The sequence below is a fragment of the Gossypium arboreum genome, chromosome 9 (assembly GCF_025698485.1).
Source record: "Gossypium arboreum isolate Shixiya-1 chromosome 9, ASM2569848v2, whole genome shotgun sequence".
In the NCBI taxonomy this organism is placed as follows: Eukaryota; Viridiplantae; Streptophyta; class Magnoliopsida; order Malvales; family Malvaceae; genus Gossypium; species Gossypium arboreum.
Window position 1 is genome coordinate 34,746,884 of NC_069078.1, and position 16,351 is coordinate 34,763,234.

A 16,351-nucleotide genomic window follows, 5' to 3' on the forward strand; every position below is an offset into this window, starting at 1 on the left:
CCTTAGCATCATAATCAATAAACTTACCGAGAAAACCTTCAAATTGCTTTCCCATGGTCTCATTGAATAAGCCATTGGAAATATCATGAATTTGTATAAAAAATCCACGGAAAAAAGTTGTACATGTAGAGGGTCTTCTCCTTCTAACAAACGATGAAACACTAGTAGATGGTTGTTAAAAGTCCATGGTCCACCCTCAATCACCCTAGTCAGATTGATCTCATAAAAGAATTTGAAAAGGAATCTCTTTTTCCCTATATATGATATTGCCACCCCTCTTAGTGGGTGCAAAAGATTTGCCAACATGTTCCTCATGGCCTGGAAATGAACTACACTCATAGTTCGGAAGCATCCTACCAAACATAGATCATACTATCAAGAACTGACATTCCTTTCCACCAGCACTCTCCAAAGAGCCTCATCCTCAATCTTCATACTTGTCAACGACTCTTCCATAGTAGATTTGAAATCGATCAACTTCTAAAAGGAAAAACACAAAACAACACTCCAGCTACTGATACACATCTGGAGAAGCACCAAATAAAATGACAAACCAAAGCAAACAACAAAAGCAAAACGTGATATTAAAGCAGACACCCAAACGGGTTATCAAAGCAAACTATGCTTCCTAATATGTTCAAATTAGTTTCTCTAATTTTTGGATAGATTATAAATAAATAGGTAGATTATAATATAAATATATTATAATCTAATAGATAATAGATTATTTATTTAAATTATGTTAATAAACAAAACGAATGTTATTGTTGGTTTAAAAAAAAAAAAAGAAAGAAAGAGAAAACAAAAATGTTTAAAATATTCTCCTACGGACTTAATTCCTAAAATGTCTGGTTAAGATTTAAGACAGGATAATTAGGAAGGCAAAACGAGGAAAATGAGGGAGGAGAGATTAATGAAAAGATAGGTAGCTGCCTGAACATCAAATTCCGATACTCGGTAAAAACAACAACACAGCGACACACTGAATATGAAGCATCATCCTTCCTCACTTCTTGTTTATTAATTACTCAGATAACCAACCCCACTCTTTCCATCCTCCTTTATACCATTAACTGACAATCAAATTCTACCAAAATCCCTAGAACAATTCACCCCTTTTACCTTCCTTCTTATTTTCTTTTGGTGATGGCTTCTACCACCGTCACGTTGTCCCCCAGCTCTCCCCAGCTCCGTCTGGCTCTGCGTTGCAGGAATTCCGTCGAACCACGCGCGCTTATCGTCGGGGCGTGGACGACCAACCTCGATTCTCATCGTCGTCTTCGCCTGCTCTCTCTCACACGAAGCAGGAGTCAGAGACTGGAACGACGTCATAACGGTGCTTTTCGGATTGTGGCCGACTCCACAGCTGGCGCGGGGGCGGATGCCTTTTCTCGATGGTCCGATTCGGAACATGTTGAAGACTCCGTAGACTCGAGACGGAGCGGATGGTTCGGAGGTATAAATTTATGATACATTTGTTACTCTGCATCTAACGAAAATGTCATTACTATTTTTCTTGATTGAATTTTGTGCTATTTTGTTTTCAAGAGTTAGTTGAAAATAATAAAAGTTTTATCTAACTATTTTTGTTGATCAAAAGGCAAAAGGATGAAATTTTATGTTAATATATTTTGAATCTGGTTTTACAATATCAAATTATGGTGCGTTGCTCTGTTTTTTTTTTTTCTTTTTTTTTGTTATCATTATTAGTAGATTTATCCCTTCCCCGCTATAATTTGCTTAAGCTTATGATTTATGTTTTTCTAACGCTAAATTACTTTTTAGCATCTGCCAATCAGAGGTATTCCTTTGAAATGAAGCAGATATGCATAAGATGATAATGGCGAATAGAATTGGGCTCTTCTTCTTCTCTTCTATTTTCATGGTTGTCAAAGAATGCTTGGGCAATGACTTGGGTTGGGGATGTTCTAATTATTCTTAAAGGGGTTTAAATTAAAATAGTTGGTCCCTTTATCATGGACTAATAACAAGTCGTAAGTAGTTTGCTTTCAGGAATTATAAGAGCTGGATCAGTTGGACTTGTTCTGGTAGCTGGGCTTTCCTTTGCAGCAATGTCCGTTGGTAACCAAAGCACTGCTAGTAAGTGGTCTCTTTTGACTACAGCACGTTCTATTTTATCATGTTCTTGTATCATTTGCATGCTATTACCTTTTTTCGTTTGTGTGTTTATTAGGTATTATAGATCAAATTGGCCTGAGTGGTGGTGATGAAAGATTGTAATCTGTTGACTGCAGGGAAAAAACTACAGTTGGATCCGCTAACAGCTCTACAGGAAGTTTTATTGGCCTCTGATAATGAGACTGATAAGTCTGAGGAGAATGAAAGCAAGAAAGGTATACGTAAGGATCTTTTGTCACCTTCAGAATTTAATGCCACTTCTACTGATAATAAACTTGAAAATGACAATGGTTCGTACTTAGTAGACGGTTACACATATAATGGCAATGTTGCCGCTAACACTGCTCCAATTCAAGAAGACTTGCAAAATGTTTCAGCTTTGGATGGAATGCCAATTAGCACAGGCTTAACTCCAATATCACCTAAATTGCCTGAATCTGAAGTTGCTGGTGGGCCTATTTTCGCACCAAGCCTTAGAAAGTCAGAAAGCAACCTTGATATTGGTTCACCTGAGGCAACTTCAGAAACTAAAGAAAATTTGTTTAATGTCAAAGAAACTATAGATACTAATTTGTCTGACCCAATAAACCTAGACAATGATATCGATGAGGGAAAGCTTGGATCACAAGGAAAAGAGAATTGTAATACCTCAGTGGATTCTTCTTCTAGTTCTAGTCTAACCAATGAGGCTGTGACTTTGAACTTCTCAGTTAGTTCCAAGTTTGAACCAATTTTAGAACCTCATTCTTTACCCATAGACAATGTGAAAACCATAGAATCATTTCCATCTGAAGGAAACCTTGAGGTGAACAACTTAAATGAGAGTATGCCATCTGAAATAACCTCTATGTCAGCACCAGCTCATCCCCAAGATGAGCAAAAGGAAATTGATTATAAAGAGATAAATGATAGCAAACCAGTTTTGGAATCTCCAATTCCAAGGAGTTCCTTCTCCCCTGCCGGTATACCTGCTCCATCTGTAGTTTCTGCAGCTCTACAGGTGCATCCAGGAAAGGTTCTCATTCCTGCAGTTGTTGATCAGGTTCAGGGGCAGGCACTTGCGGCCCTTCAAGTTTTGAAGGTGTTTCTTTCTCACTGATATATTGAAACAATTACAGTATAAGCTCTGCAGATAAGATGAGGACCTGCAAGTTGCAACCTATTGATCAAATATCTGAATCTTTCCAGGTCATTGAGGCTGATGCTCAACCTAGCGATCTTTGCACACGCCGTGAGTATGCTCGATGGTTAGTGTCTGCAAGTGGTGTTCTTTCGAGGTAACAGGTCCCTTCCTAATTAGTCCCATGTATGGCAGTATGTTGGCATTGGGAAATTAGCATCTTAGTTAGCAATTTTAAATAGGGAAAAGAAAACTTGCAATCCCTTTTTTGTTGCTTGCAGGAATTCAGTATCAAAAGTTTATCCTGCAATGTATATTGAGAATGTTACTGAACTTGCATTTGATGACATCACACCTGAAGACCCTGATTTTTCATCCATTCAAGGTGAGAATAGGATTTTATATTCTTGGCAATGATATTTCATATTTGTTGGGTAACTTTATTTTTGTTGTAATCATTGTTGTTAATGGAGTTGGTTATTCAGGCTTAGCGGAGGCTGGACTTATCTCAAGCACTCTTTCAAATAAAGATCTGCTTAATGACGATCTAGGCCCATTTTACTTTTCTCCTGAAAGGTTTTTACTGTTCACACATTGAACTTGCAATATAAGTCTCCAATACAATTCTTGCCATTACTTTTTTGCCCTAAACTTCTGCATGGCCTTTTGTTCTATATCTAAAGAATGGTTCCCGTTTCCCAAAGTCGTGGTTAACCCATTTCATTTAATTGAAGTAAAATGCTCTTAAAAGATGTGCAAAAAAGCCTGATATATAACTTTCTGACTTAGCCTTAATAAAATCTGGAATGATGTGAATGAAAATTGCATTGCGGTTTTGCATTGCAGTTTTGCTTTTCAGTCTGTTGCTTTATTTGAGGATACAAGCCTGCATTACTTCTGGGTTTCTATTGTCTTTTCATTTCCTCATTTCCTTCTTTTTTTTATGCTCCAGTCCACTATCACGCCAGGATCTTGTGAGTTGGAAAATGGCCCTGGAGAAAAGACAACTTCCGGAAGCCGACAAAAAGGTTGGCTATGCTTGAGTTTTGTTTATTTGTCCATTTTATCTTCTTTGTTGTACGTAGTAGTGAGTATATTTGGTATTAATTTTACCTTGTGGCCATGTATAGATCCTCTACCAAATTTCTGGTTTTATAGACATAGATAAGATAAATCCAGATGCATGGCCTGCAGTTGTGGCTGATGTGTCTGCTGGAGAACAAGGAATAATAGCATTTGCTTTTGGTAAGTTTTGTTTGAATTACAATTTCTTTCACTAAATTTCTTGTTGATGTTGAATTTGATGATTGATATTTCTTTGTTATTTTCATTATCCCCGGCAGGTTGTACAAGACTGTTTCAGCCAAATAAGCCTGTGACCAAAGCCCAAGTTGCTGTTGCTCTTGCAACTGGTGAGGCTTTTGACCTAGTAAATGAGGAGCTTGCGCGTATTGAAGCAGAATCAATGGCAGAAAAGGCAGTATCTGCTCATAATGCTTTAGTTGCTGAGGTTGAGAAAGATGTTAATGCTAGTTTTGAGAAAGAGCTTTTAATCGAAAAGGAAAAGATTGATGCTGTTGAAAAAATGGCCGAAGAGACAATGCATGAACTGGAAAGGTTAAGAGCTGAGAGAGAGGCACAGAATATGGCCTTAATGAAGGACCGTGCTGCCATTGATTCAGAAATGGAAGTTCTTTCAAGGTTAAGGCGTGAAGTGGAGGAGCAGTTGGAAAGCCTGATGAATAACAAGGTAGAGATATCATATGAGAAGGAAGTGATTAACAAACTACGAAAAGAAACAGAGGATGAAAGCCAGGAGGTTGTCAGGTTACAGCATGAGCTGGAGGTGGAGAGAAAAGCTTTATCTATGGCCAGGTAAAGAAATGAACTTTATTAGATGCTGCAACACCTAACAGGGAAGAATTGAAAAGATTCTTCTAATATAAATTAGATGCTCTATTTGCAGGATAACATATTCAAGGATATTTAGTGTGAGACTGCTTATGTTTGTTCACTTGCATAAGAATTTGCATCTATCAGATTTGACATGGATTTGTGCTTATCTGCTCAATCTATAAATGTCACTTTTGTTCCAAGTTAGAAGTTAGGAATGAAAGTTTTCAAGAGAGCTTTTAATAAAACGGTTCTATTTTTTATTAACTAAAGAACTGAACTTAAATAGAAAAAAGAGTCCTAATCCTAATTGGAAAAAATAATTCCCTTAATATAAATAAAATATTCCTAGAATAAGAATAAAACTTATCTACCTAAATAAAATTTGTCTACCTAAATAAATTTAAAATATATTCCCAAAATATATGAGTTTCACATATTTCAACACCCTCCCTCAAGTTGGTGCATATATATCAATAATGCCCAACTTGCTTACAAGAAAATCAAAACTTGTTTTAGAGAGCCCTTTGGTGAGTATGTCAACAATCTGTTGTTTTGAAAGAACAAATGGCATGCACACTTGGTTTTCTTCAATCTTCTCCTTGCTAAAGTGTCTATCAATCACAATATGTTTAGTTCTGTCATGCTGGACTGGGTTGTGAGCAATACTAATGGCAGCTTTGCTATCACAATACAACTTCATTGGTGAAGTTATTAGCTTCCTCAGCTCTTTCACAATTCTTTTTAACCACATCATTTCTCAAATTCCTTGAACCATTGATCTAAACTCAGCCTCTGCACTATTTCTTGCTATAACACTTTGTTTTTTGCTTCGCCAAGTCACAAGGTTTCCCTAAATAAATGTACAGTATCTTTATGTAGATATTCTATCTGTTATTGAGCCTGCCCAATCTACATCTGTATAAGCTTCAATTCCTCTTTGTTCAGATTTCTTGAAGAATAAACCCTTTCCAAGTGAATTTTTAAAGTATCTTAGAATCCGAAACATTGCTTCTTCATGTTCCTCCATTGGGAAGTACATAAATTGACTCACTAAGCTCATTGCAAAAGCTATGTCTGGCCTTGTATGTGATAAAGAAATTAACTTACCAACTAATCTTTAGTACTGCCCTTTATCAACTAATCGACCTTCTTTATTTCCGAATTTTACATTTGGATCAATTGGTGTGTCGGCTGGGCAGCAACCACTCATCCCAGCCTCTTTTAAAAGATCAATCACATATTTTTTCTGAGAGATCACAAGACCCTTCTTTGATTGAGCAACTTCCATTCCAAGAAAGTATTTCAAAGGACCCAAGTCTTTAATCTCAAACTTCAATGCTAAATGCTCCTTGAGACGCCTTATTTCATCCACTTCATCTCTTGTAAGAATGATATGATCAACATAAACTATAATAACTGCTATTCTACATTTTTGTGTATGTCGATAGTACATTGTGTGATCAGCTTGCCTTTGTGAGTTATCTTGTTTTTTAACGACTTGGGTTAAACGTTCAAACCAAACTCAAGGAAACTGCTTTAGACCATAAAAAGATTTATTGAGTTTACATACTCTAGTTTTAAAATTTTCTTCAAAACCTGGAGGAGGATCCATGTAAATTTCTTCTTCAAGTTAATCTAGGAAAACATTTTTCACATCTAGCTGTTGTAAAGACCAATCAAGATTAACAACCATTGATAAAAGAACTCTAATGGAATTTAATTTGGCTACTGGAGCAAATGTTTCAAGATAATCTATCCCGTATGTCTGAGTGTACCTTTTAGCCACCAATCAGGCTTTGTATCTATCTAAAAAACCATTTGGTTTGAATTTGGTTGTGAACACCCATTTACAACCCACTATTTTTTTTCCTACACGTAATTCCACTGTTTCTCATGTACATGTTTTTTCAAGAGCGCGCATCTCTAAAATAGCCTCCTTCCACTCAGGAACCTATAAAGCATGTTTCACATTTTTGTGTATTTTCACAGTACCGAGACACGTAACAAAGGCTGAGAATGTCGAAGATAAGGCTTTATAGGATACAAAGTTAGACATGAGATATTTGACAATATTTCTAATACATTTTCTTTTAGCAATTGGAATATCTAAATCAAAAAAATCATTGGCTGGATTATGAGCTTTACCTGAACTTTTGACAAGATCTTGTGGGTCAGATTCTTGGTGATGAATCTGGTGGATTCTACTTTCTTGATTTCGATTTCTTCTTGAGTAAACAATTAACTCCTTTATTTGTTCTTTATTCTCATGATCAGACTCTACACCTTCATACTCCTTTTTTATTAACAACATTAACATCATTAATTTATGTGTTAATCATAAATTCACCTTCCCCATTATTAGAATCTCTAGGTTGTATATTCCTAGTCTTTTCTTGATCAATTATAAAATCTTCCTTACTATAATTCCCGCCCTGAATATTAGAATTAAAATAAGGCTGCGTTTCAACAAATGTGACATCCATGGTAACAATAATCTTCCTATCAATTGGATCATAACATTTGTAACCCTTTTTATTATAAGCATAGCCAACAAAGACATTTTTTTGCTCTAGGATCTAGTTTACCTTGATTGTGAAGATGAACCAAAACACTACACCTAAAAACTCAGAAGGATAAATCTGTGATCAATTTAGAGTTAGGAAAGTTATATTTAAAGAGACGAAAAGGAGTTCTATAGTTTAGAGTTTTACTAGGCATTCTATTAATAAGATATGTAGCTGTTAACAAGGTTTCACCCCAAAGATAAAGTGGTACTTGACTAGTGAACATCAAGGCTCTAGTTACTTCCAAAAGATGTTGGCTTTTTCTTTTTGTAATCCCATTTTGTTGTGGCGTATTTATACAAGAACTTTGGTGGACTATTCCATGTTTGATTAAGAAAACACTTAATTGGTCACTAAAAAATTCCTCACCATTGTCACTTCGAAATAGTTATATTTTCACATCAAATTGTGTTTTCACCATAGCATAAAAAAACTGAAACACATTTTTAACTTTAGACTTATCTTTTAATAAAAACACCCAACAAATACGAGTATGATCATTAATAAATATGACAAACCAACATTTTTCCAAAAAAGTTAAACTTTTGAAGGCCCCCAAACATTACTATGAATTAACGAAAAAGGTTTGGAAGCTTTATATTTTTGAGGTGGAAAGAATGACTGATGATGTTTTGCTAATTCACAAAATTCACAAAATTCACAGTGATATGAATAAGGACTTTTATTTTTTAAATAGATCAGGTAACAAATATCTTAAATAGTAAAAATTAGGATATCCAAGTCTATAATGCTAAATCATAACCTTATCAAAATCAGAAACAGAATTTAAATATAAAGTAGTTATTGGTTGACTTAGATGGTCGTTGTCAAGAAAGTAAATTCCACCAAATTCTTTAGCATTGCCAGTCATCCTCCCTAGGACCATCTCCTGAAATTTACACATAGAGGAGTCAAATATAACATGACAATTTAAAGACTGGGATAATTTACTGACCGATATAAGATTACAAGCTAGATTTGGCACATGTAAAACCAATGAAGATGAAATTTTAACAGTGCCTTTCTCGGCTATTGCCGAGAACGACCCTTCTGTTACTTTGATCTTTTTGTTTCCTGCACAAGTGTGTAAGTTGCAAAAAGAAAATGACTACTAATCATGTGATCACTAGCTCCAGAATCAACGATCCATGTGTTTGTTTTACAATGCTTGATATTGAAAAAAAAAAGAAAAATCAATACCTGGTTGGGCAAAAGTGGAAAAAGGATTATTGGATGAGTTAGGAACAGAAGAATTCATCCGAAACTGTGGTGATTGAAAAAGCTTGTGTAGATGCTCTAATTGTTCCTTAGTGAATGGAAACCCTTCCAGAGAAATTTGGCCCTCATAATTTTCATTAATTGTTTGGAAAGTTCTGCTATCCCCTGATTGTGAACCACGATCATTGCCACTCTTTTTTCTTCCATTCGTCGGTTTTCTATGGAGCTTCCAACATGTTTCTCAAGCATGCCAATATTTTTTGCAGTGATCATACCAAGGTTTTTTCCTTTTTTCACTATCATCATTATTTTTAATAGTTACAAGAGCAAAATTATCATCATTAGCTTCAAACCCTGGTCTTAACATTATTTTTCTCCTTATCTCCTCTCTTCTAACCTAAAATAAAATCTCATAGAGTTTTGGAAGCGATTTTTTCCCTAAGATCTGAGATTTCACTTCATCAAATTCTTTATTTAAACCAGCCAGAAACAAATAAGCTCGTTCATTCTCTTCTTTTTTTATAACTTTTACACCATCTCCGGGACACTCCCATTCATCATTATAACACTGATCAAGTTCTTGCCAAAGAGACATCATCTCGTCATAATAAAAAGTAACTTCCTTTTCCCCTTACCTAGCTTTCCAAAGTTATTTTTAACTTAAATATATATGAAGCGTTTTCTAAATCTGAATAGGTGTCTTTCATAGCGTCCCAAACATCTTTAATAGTCAGGAGAAAAAAAAAAGGTTTACCTACGTATGCTTCCATGGAATTAATAAGCCATGCAATTATCATAGAATTTTTTGACCTCCACTTGCTCATCTTTGGATCGCCCACCTGTTGTTGCTTGACTTCTCTAGTTAAATGACCTAACTTGTCGTGCCCATCAATTGCTAATTTTACGGACAGCGACCATTCTAGATAATTCTTGTCATTCAGCTTGTGAGATGTCAGCTGAAAAGAAAGGTGAGACGCCTCTATCCCTTGAGTCATTGTACTATTGGTAGTTGTTTCAACGGTAGAACTTTCTTTTTCTGTTTAATTGTTGGATCTCTTATCTCTAGTGAAGGTTGTTTTAACCATGATGTTACTAGAGATTTAACCTAACTCAGATGCCATGAAAGTTTTCAAGAGAGTTTTTAATAAAACTGTTCTATTTTTTATTAACTAAAGAACTGAACTTAAATAGAGAAAAGAGTGTTAATCCTAATTGGGAAAATAATTCCCTTTCTCTAATAAACTACTAAAACTTAAACATAGGAAAATAATTTCCTTATTTTTTAATAAACTATTAAAAATAAAATAAAACATTTATAGAATAAGAATAAAACTTATCTACTTAAATACATTTAAAATATATTCCCAAAATATATGGCTTTCACATATTTCAACGAGGAACAATGCGTCAGACATGATGTTCATATGTCATGATTTATATTCTTGTTTAATTTACGGAAGTATTTTTCTTGAAAATCTGTGTTCAAAATGCAAATGTTCTTTTACCTCTCGCAACTGCTAAACCAATACATTAAGTAAGATTATCAGTTTAGAAAGACAACCTGGCTTGCTTGCTATTTGAATTATACTCTCTGCCAACTGCTAAACCAATATCTAGCTTGATTCTTTATTATGAATATACTTCTGTATGGCAGTCGAATCAATATTTCTCCTGCATTTCTTATATGCTTCTATGGAAGAATAATTGTTCATAATTTTGCCTTTTTCTTCTCTTGGGTTACTGTAAAATCCATTTGGAGATTCAATTATTGTCTTACTGTTTTGCTTCTTTAATTTGTCTGTCGTCGGCTGCTTTAGTTTTTCTGGAAGATATGTTTGACTCAGTTCTGTTATCATTTGAGCATTTAAAGTTCCTAATGATTCAGGGCGTGGGCTGAGGATGAAGCAAAAAGAGCAAGAGAACAGGCAAAAGCCTTAGAGGAGGCTAGAGACCGCTGGGAGAGGCAAGGTATCAAAGTGGTGGTCGATAAAGACCTTCAGGAAGAGACTATAGCAGAAGTTACATGGGTAAATGTAGGGAAGAAAGTCGAAGATGAGGTTGAAGGAACCGTCACCAGGAGTGAAGCTTTAGTGAAGAAGCTCAAGGCGTTGGCAAGTGAAGTTAAAGGGAAAACTAGAGAGTTCATCAGTAAGATCATTCAAAAGATACAATATTTTATCTCAATGTTGAAGGAGTGGGCCTCCATAGCAAGCGCAAAAGCTGGAGTTTTGAAAGACAGGGCTGCATTGAGCACAAGGGGATCGGTACAAGAATTGCAGCAAAGCACAGCAGGATTTAGCTTGGCCCTTAAAGAAGGCGCAAAACGGGTGGCCGGTGATTGTCGGGAAGGGGTTGAGAAACTCACTCAGAGGTTCAGAACATAAGTGTCTCCGCCTGTGATTTATGTTTTGGCCTTTCTTGGGCACGGAAATAAAGAAATTTTGCAGTTGAGAGGCATGTAATTCATCTCATTTCTGATCAATATGCATTAGAATGAATGTACTATGTTAATCATTTGTCATTTAAATGATGTGTAAAAGAAAATAATAAGCAATGAAAATTGCTATTTATGTATTTGTTCTTAATAGCACCCGACAAGTTTCTTGTTGGACATTTAATCATATCTTGAAATATTTAAAAACATAATTTGATGAATAATTGGTATGGTAGCATTAGTAGTCCTTGTACTTCATCAAATCTCCAAACGCTAGTATCTCTATTTTGGTACCTCAACTGTCAAAAAAAAAATTATTTGAATGACCTGAATTTAAGAAACACTAAAGGTATTTTAAATAAAAGAAAATTGGAATATCTTAAACCAAACATTATTATCAAGTAGTGAAAGTTGCATCCACATTGATCTGTGAAGCTGTACTCCATTTTGGGTTGTATCTGGAGCTGTTGCTATCATTCTCAAAACATCATAGTATCTCCATAATTTTCTTTTTCTATTTGCAAACTCCAAAGAATGCCAAAAAAAAAAATAATAATAAAATCTTTTATAATCTGCAAAGGCAAGAGAATCAAATAATAATAATAATAATAATAATAATAAATCCACTTTTTAATTCGGAGATTTGTGGAAGCCATTTGCATGTTCTGAGCAATGAAGAGGTTCATCTTATCAAGTGTCGAGGTTGCACAACCGTCCAATAATCGAATCTTTAAATCGGGGTTAGGAATGTAAAATCTGACTAAAAAAATTGTTAGGCCCCAATTCAAAGAATAATATTTTAGTAAGGATCCAGAAAAATCAAAGAACAAGGAACAAACCAAGAACTAAAATCATTTGATTTTTATACAAATATTGGTTGTTTCAGTGTCCATCAGGCTATATACGAGGGTCTTGTACTGCTTTGGATGACACAACGTTTTAGTTGAATCTGAAAGCAATGTGGCTATGCGTTCCGTTGAGGATTCAGTCGAAATTTGATTATTATTTGTAAAAGTTATATTTTAGAATATCTTTTTATAGATACTTTGACACTCGTGTGTGTTGAATTCTATGCAATGTCAAATTATTATAAGAATGCATACTCTATATGTCATAATTGCAAGGTAAAATCAATAATAAATTAACTCCCATAGGGTGTGAGATTTTTAAGTTGTAAAGTTTCACTAAGAATTTAATACAAAGAAGTTAACAATCATGGGGAGTTAACAACCATCGGTCGACTTTCTCTCCTATAAATACCTCCACTTATTTTTTTTTCTCTTCCCATCAAAAGTCCTCTCAAACTCTCTCTAGTAAACTTGTTATTCTCTTCTTCTTTTTTCGAGAAAAAATGATCGCTTGAAGGTTTTAGGAAGAAAATATAACAAATTATGTCTTTAATATGGTAACAATTTTTAATTCAATTTTTTTAAAATTTATAATCTTTTATAGAAATTTTTTTTTTAAGATTTTGTGAAATTAAATATTTTTATGTTGGTTTTTTAGCGGTTGAAGTTATTCGTTTTCAACATAATTTAAATTTTTCGGAGGATAATGGATGTATTGTAAATTGCTGGAAAAGTGATTGTTTACATGTGACATCTATGATAACAAAGTTTATTATGAAATTAGAATTGCTTCCCACCTTGTTGGAAAGATGGAAGCCGATAATGTATACATTCCATTTTTCATATTGAGAAATGACTAACGTTAGAAGATGTCACTTTAACATTCGATTTTTCAATTAACGAGAATGCGATAATCGGAACTAATAACATCAATATTGAGTATAAATATGATCGGTTATTAAGTGTCGTGTCATTTAAAAAGAAGAACGAATTAGATGTGAATCAAGTGAAATGTAGATAGTTGGAAAGGCTTCTTAAATTAACTAGTTCACATTCAATTGTGGAAGAGATATGCTAGAGCTTAAATGCTTTGGATGGTAAGAGGAATATTGTTGCGAAAATCACTTCCGCAACAAGACACATACCATGTATCTTCTTTACTATAGTTCTTTGAAATGGTCGATTCATTTTGTTGGGGGTTCAATGAGGCCACTTTGGAGGGCAAGTAAATGAAAAACAAAACAAATGGTTGTTGCTTTTACAAACATGAGCATGGATACGAATGTCGTGATTGGGCTTTATCCTTTCTAACCATGGAAGTTCAAGTATAATTGTATAAAGATTAATTCGATTGTCAATATTTATATTTTCTTATTGCATTGAATATTTGAATAGATTTACAAGTCAATTGGATCATACATTTATGAAAAAACTAAACTATGGACTAGTTGAATAGATAAATTTTCACATAATTATATCTGCGTGTTTATCTTTAATTTTTAAATAAAAAAAAAATTGTAAGTTGAGGCAATTTAAATAATCCAAATAAACAACGCAAAAACAAATACAACCCGCCAACAATAAACAAGTTAGTGAGATTTTGGCTCTCAAAACCAACTTTAGTTGCATACCTTAATAGTGTTACATACTCATACACACATATTTTGAATTTATCATGTTTTCCATTTATAGTCTAATTTTTAATTTATTTTGATAAATAATAAAGGCAAAATTTATCATACACACATATTTGACCTTCCAACTATAAAAGGAAAAATTTAACCCTTAAACTTATAAAAATTAACAGAGCTCACACACAGATTGCCAGGAGATGAATTTTATAAATTTTATATTTTTAATTTCTTTTAAAAAGTTTCAACTGATATATATTCGAATCAATTGAGTTGTCTTGTGACAGATACAGTTTGATTTTAAATCCATGGCCCCAGCCATATTCTGCATTTCACTGAATTTTTACGAGTGCATAATAAACACATTTTAAATTAAAAAAAAAAAAAAACTTGCAGTAATTCATGTAAAGCAGCAAATTTGAGTGCATGGTTTTCAGTCTCAAACAAAGTGCTAAACAAAATCTCTAACAGCTACTAAATCAAACCTTCAAGCTTGTCCATAAATCAACAAAAATAAAAGCTTCACTTCTTCTTGTCTCCACCTCCAGGATGATGAGCCCTGCATGCAAATCATCAACATATTCGTAAGACGAAGATATAATTCAATGTCCTCTGATATAATAACATATATATGTTACCTCATCTTGCGGAGAACACTCGACATCTCCTCACGCTTCTTCTTGGCTCTCTTGTGAGTTCCCAATTTTCTTTTAGCTACCTTGAGAGCTCGCTTGTCCTTACCAACCTTCAAAAGCTCCGTAATCCTCTTCTCATACGGTGCAAAACCAGCAACTTCCCTTATCAAGTTCCTCACAAAATGGACTCTTTTGCTAGTTTTCTGGGAAAAGAAATAAGATAAATCATGATTTCAACTTCCACTCTAAGATCCAATCCCTTCCAAAAGATTAAATACAAAGAATAACAAAAGATCCAATATGGCTATTCAAAGGTAGTGCTGCCCTTTTTCCATGCATTTCCCCCCTTCCCTCTTTTGGTAAAAGTACCATGAAAGCTCTTATACTAGGACTCAGATTGCATTTTGCTCACTCTACTCAAAAACACTCAGATTGCATTTTGCTCTCTCTACTCAAAAACTAGTCAAATTAGTTCATGTACATTAGATCAAAGAGCAAACACAAGTCTTTTGTTAAAAATTCATTCATTTCTACTATTAAAAAATATTTCCTATACATCAAAATGAGGTACACATGAATCAATTTGCTCTTTGATCTAAGATATAAAAACTAATTTGCTCATTTCATTTTTTGAATAAAGGGAGTAAAATGAAATCCAACTACTAGTATAGGGACCTTCGTGGTATTTTTACCTTTTGGCAAAGGACTAATACATATAATCGTTTACTATTATTCTACAAAAAAAGAACTTAATTAGGCATAGGATGCACTTACTCCTTTTCTGTTAGATGGACGTGGAGCCAATTCCTTCTTGGTTACAGCATGGCCCTTGTTCAGTCCTACAAAAAGGCCTGTATTTGGCTGCTTGGTGGCCATGCCTGCTTAAGTAAACAAAAAAATCATGATAAATAGAATGAAAAGCATAACATTCGAGGGGCATTTCAATAAGATATCAAATCTAGATTACCGTCCATTTAGATTTCAACTCATGCTTCAAACATTAGCAGATATATATATGATTTTTTAACTTAGGACTCAAAAACCTCTCAAATTTCACATAATTTATTAGCATGATTCAGCAGTAAAATATATATAACACTGATTCATGATAATCCCGAATATCTCAAGACCAAGGCTTACTGCAAATGAAATTAAAAAAGGGTTTAAAAAACTAAAATTAATGAAGTTAGAAAAATTGAAATTAAAACGAAAACAATGTACATAGATATCAAAACCATTACGAAACCAAAGCTTGCGATACATATAAAATGGAAAAGCCAATATGATATAATCTTTAAAAGAAAACCCACGAATGAAAGAAAGGCAGTTAATAAACACAGTTTGAATTCATTGCAATAGCCGAAAGCAGCTAAAGCTGCTTAAATGTTTGAGCACAGTATTTCATTTCCCAAGCAATCAAAGAAGGAAAAGTATTCAGAAGAAGAAAGAAGCAGAGAAGGAGGGTTTAGAGATAGCGCGATTTACCTCTCGAGACGGCGATCTATGGCGGACTAAAGGAGTGTTAGGGTTTTGAGTACGTTGTTCTTAAAGAGTATATATATAAGGGCGAATTGGCAAGTGACTTCCCTCCTAGGGTTGGATTGAAGGCATGATCCAACCCAAAATCACCATTTGCGGCCCAATTGAATGTCTATTTCGACCTAAACAAAATTTAAAAATTGACTTTTACTCGTCAACGAAATGGTTGATGTGTCGTGCCACGTGTCTTTCTTTTATAAAATTATATAAAAACAGAACAAGGCAAAGAGAAACAATGGGTTTAGAAGAGGAAAAATAAATTCATCCAACCCAGCAAATAGAAGAAGCCTTCACAAAAATCACATCTCCACAGCTCCTAGATAACCA

At 34.3% G+C, this 16,351-nt stretch overlaps 2 protein-coding genes across 6 annotated transcripts; one reads left to right on the forward strand and one right to left on the reverse strand.

Annotated features, from left to right (window-relative positions):
- The first annotated feature begins 740 nt into the window (after positions 1 to 740).
- On the forward strand, positions 741 to 11,595 carry LOC108460223 (uncharacterized). Of its 4 annotated transcripts, none has more exons than XM_053019386.1 (10): positions 741 to 1,456; positions 2,014 to 2,100; positions 2,256 to 3,220; positions 3,328 to 3,416; positions 3,541 to 3,644; positions 3,745 to 3,835; positions 4,212 to 4,287; positions 4,390 to 4,504; positions 4,603 to 5,134; positions 10,808 to 11,595. In XM_053019386.1, the coding sequence occupies exons 1-10, from the start codon at positions 1,147 to 1,149 to the stop codon at positions 10,812 to 10,814; spliced, it is 2,376 nt and encodes a 791-aa protein (XP_052875346.1). In that variant the 5' UTR covers positions 741 to 1,146; the 3' UTR covers positions 10,815 to 11,595. The 4 variants fall into 4 exon arrangements, with proteins under 4 accessions (XP_052875346.1, XP_017615125.1, XP_017615123.1 ...); XM_017759636.2 differs by having other exon boundaries at positions 764 to 1,456; positions 2,003 to 2,100; positions 10,823 to 11,595; XM_017759634.2 differs by having other exon boundaries at positions 765 to 1,456; positions 10,823 to 11,595.
- A 2,620-nt stretch (positions 11,596 to 14,215) lies between these two features.
- LOC108460224 (60S ribosomal protein L36-3-like) lies at positions 14,216 to 16,107 on the reverse strand. 2 transcript variants are annotated; one of them, XM_017759639.2, is made up of 4 exons: positions 15,971 to 16,107; positions 15,260 to 15,363; positions 14,489 to 14,688; positions 14,216 to 14,409 (listed from the first exon to the last, which is right to left on the reverse strand). In XM_017759639.2, the coding sequence occupies exons 2-4, from the start codon at positions 15,359 to 15,361 to the stop codon at positions 14,373 to 14,375; spliced, it is 339 nt and encodes a 112-aa protein (XP_017615128.1). In that variant the 5' UTR covers positions 15,362 to 15,363; positions 15,971 to 16,107; the 3' UTR covers positions 14,216 to 14,372. The 2 variants fall into 2 exon arrangements, with proteins under 2 accessions (XP_017615128.1, XP_017615129.1); XM_017759640.2 differs by having other exon boundaries at positions 15,260 to 15,366; positions 15,971 to 16,099.
- Between the last annotated feature and the right edge of the window lie 244 nt (positions 16,108 to 16,351).